The following is a 2,896-nucleotide window of genomic DNA, read 5'->3' on the forward strand; positions in this document are numbered from 1 at the left end:
CAAGCATCGCATGGAAGGCACACCAAATAAAAAAAGGAGGAAAAATTCTAAAGACGTGAACGAGAAACTGCAGGATTTATATCACACCACTGGGAGAAGAGAATGGAAAACCAATCTTCATCAAAACGATGGAAGACCTGGGAAAATACGAAGGATCCACCTAAACAACAACATTACTGATGGTAATCATGGATATGGACCCAGATCTATTTAAACACTGGAAACAAAACTCAGACTGTGATTATTTTACTGACCCTGAATTCAATGTGGAAACCAAGAGTTAAAAAGGTCTGTCATTTATTCATTTCAATTTCTAGGTGGTGGGGTGATTAAGGATTACATTACTACCTTGCTTGTGAACTAAGACATGGTGGTGTGTTTATACAAGAAAGGGTTAAATATAGCAGTGGAAAACACAACACTGCCAAGGGAACTGACAATAGCTGGAGTGGCCTTGATGTGGAGACAAAACAAGATGAACTTTTTTTTGAACTGGAGGCTGATACGAGCAGCGATGGAGAGGAGAAGGAATAAAAAATAAAAAAAAAAGACGGCACTGACTACAGATGAGAATAAATCCTACACAAAAAAGGACTGTTCAGAACAACTTAAGAATGTTTGACCAGAGAGACAAGTAAACCTATGTAAATTTTCAATGTACAAAACAGGGGATGGGACCTGAATAAGCAAAATGCTTCTCTCGTCTCCTTTTTCGGCATGTACAAAAAAAAAAAAAAATGAATGTAACCAAGTGAATGTAACCATGTCGGAAATAAACTGAATAAATAAAAACTGAATAAACATTAAACACAAGATTAACATTTCTATCTAACTTTACAGAACTCAGCACTATTTCCTATAAAATAAGCATTAATTCCAGTGTGTAGAGGTTCAGTGAAGGTGGTGTTGACTCTGTGGAGGAGAGTCATTGTTTCAGAGACGCTGTAGAAGGACAGAATACCAGCTGTGTGATCCACGTACACTCCTATTCTGGAGGACTGAGGACCTGAGACTGGAGACAGGATGTTGTTGTGATAAAATGTGTAACTGTTTGGAGAACAGTACAACCTCCATGATTTATCATTAAATCCAAATAAACATTTCCTCCCTCTCCCTGCTCTGCTGATACTTTTATATGTGACTGATACACAAACTCCTCTCCCTCTCCACTCCACCTCCCAGTAACAACGACCAGTCAGACTCTCTCTGCTCAGGACCTGAGACCATCCAGTGAACCTGTCTGGATGATCAGGATGAAGCTGATCTTCTCTCATTCTTGTTACTTTTCTGTTTCCTTCTGATAATCTGAGTTTTCTCTGAGCTGTGTTTGGATCCAGAGTGATTTCCTGTGAATACTTTAAGAATCCAGCTCTGGTCCTCAGCTCTGATGGTAGATCATCCACTCTCTCCACAGTCTGACAGACTTTGTTCCAGTCCTCCATCAGGACTTTGTGGAGATGTTCTCTGAGCTCTGACACAGCTGCTGTCACCTCCTCAAAGCAGCTTCCAGGACCTCTGTGGATGATGGAGGAGTGTGTGGACACACTGAGCGCTGACAGGGAGCTGTAGCTGAGGACAAACTGGATGTGATCCTCAGTGTGGGAGAGCTGCTGCAGCTCAGCGTCTCTCTTCTTCAGCTCACTGATCTCCTGCTCCAGCTTCTCCTGAAGCGCTCGGACTGCACTCACTTCAGTCTGCTGCTTGGATCGGACCTCCTTCTCCAGCTCAGAGCTTCTTTGGTGGAGGAGACGGATCAGCTCAGCGAACATCTGCTCACTGTGCTCCACTGTCTGATCAGCAGAGAGGTTGATGGTCTTCTCCTGCTCTTTAAGTAGCTCCACATCTTTCTCTCTGTCCTGGATGTTCTTGTAGATGTCAGCTCGACTCTCCTGCAGCTCTCTCTGTTTCTCAGTCTTTTCTGCTGCAGCTGAAACCATGTCATGGTCTTTATGTTCCTCTATGGAGCAGATAACACAGATACACTGCTGATCAGTGCGGCAGAACATCTTCATCACCTCATCATGACGAGAGCAGATCTTCTCCTGGATCTTCTTGGATGGATCCACCAGTTTGTGTCTTTTTAATGTAACATAATTATGTAGCTGAAGGTGTTTTTCACAATAAGAGGCCACACAGACCAAACAGGACTTGGAGGCTTTCAGTTTCCTCTCAGTGCAAACATCACAGGCCACGTCTTCATCTGCAGCAAATCTTTGATCATCAGGATCATCTTGACGTCTGTTCTTCTTCTTTTCCTCCACTAACTCTGCTAACATGATGTTTTTCATCAGATCAGGCCTCTCTGTGAACTTCTTCATACACTGAGGACAACTGTAGTTGTTCTTCTTCTCCTTCTCTCCATCCCAGAAGCTGCTGATACACGTCCTGCAGTAACTGTGTCCACAGGGAACGGTCACCGGCTCCTTCAGGAGGTCCAGACAAATGGAACAGGACAAAGTCTCCGTCTGTAGCTCAGCTTGCTGCGCCATTTCACCAGCGTCAGAGTTACTTTGACTTCCTGAAAACCAGTCAGAACGAGTCAACACTATCTGGTTACACCCATCAGGAAACTTGAGACTGCAGTGAAAGAAAAGTGCATTCTGGGAAATGTAGTAATACAGAGACAGACAGTGAGGAGGAGGATGAAACAATGTGTTGTAAAGTCTGAAGAACAGGTCGATGGTTGACATTAAAAACATCCTTTTATTATTACACTTAATGCTCACTGTAACTATGACTAAACACATGCTGTGAACCTCAACTACACACACACTCTCCCAGAATCCCATGCGGTTCTCAGTCACTCCTCTAAGGCGCACCCTCACCTGGTTGCTATGACAACATCTCCAGGCAAGGCAAATTTATTTGTATAGCGCATTTCATACACAAGGCAACT

At 43.5% G+C, this 2,896-nt stretch overlaps 1 protein-coding gene across 1 annotated transcript; it reads right to left on the reverse strand.

Annotated features, from left to right (window-relative positions):
- Nucleotides 1–292: 292 nt before the first annotated feature.
- Nucleotides 293–2,515, reverse strand: LOC114464942 (E3 ubiquitin-protein ligase TRIM16-like). The gene has a single exon (XM_028449620.1). The coding sequence runs from the start codon at nt 2,487–2,489 to the stop codon at nt 825–827; it is 1,665 nt and encodes a 554-aa protein (XP_028305421.1). The 5' UTR covers nt 2,490–2,515; the 3' UTR covers nt 293–824.
- Between the last annotated feature and the right edge of the window lie 381 nt (nt 2,516–2,896).

The sequence above is a fragment of the Gouania willdenowi genome, chromosome 6 (assembly GCF_900634775.1).
Source record: "Gouania willdenowi chromosome 6, fGouWil2.1, whole genome shotgun sequence".
NCBI lineage: Eukaryota > Metazoa > Chordata > Actinopteri > Blenniiformes > Gobiesocidae > Gouania > Gouania willdenowi.

Bases quoted from the DNA above. Each gene is read 5' to 3' on its own strand.
- LOC114464942 (XM_028449620.1), bottom strand. From the start codon at position 2,489: ATGGCGCAGCAAGCTGAGCTACAGACGGAGACTTTGTCCTGTTCCATT.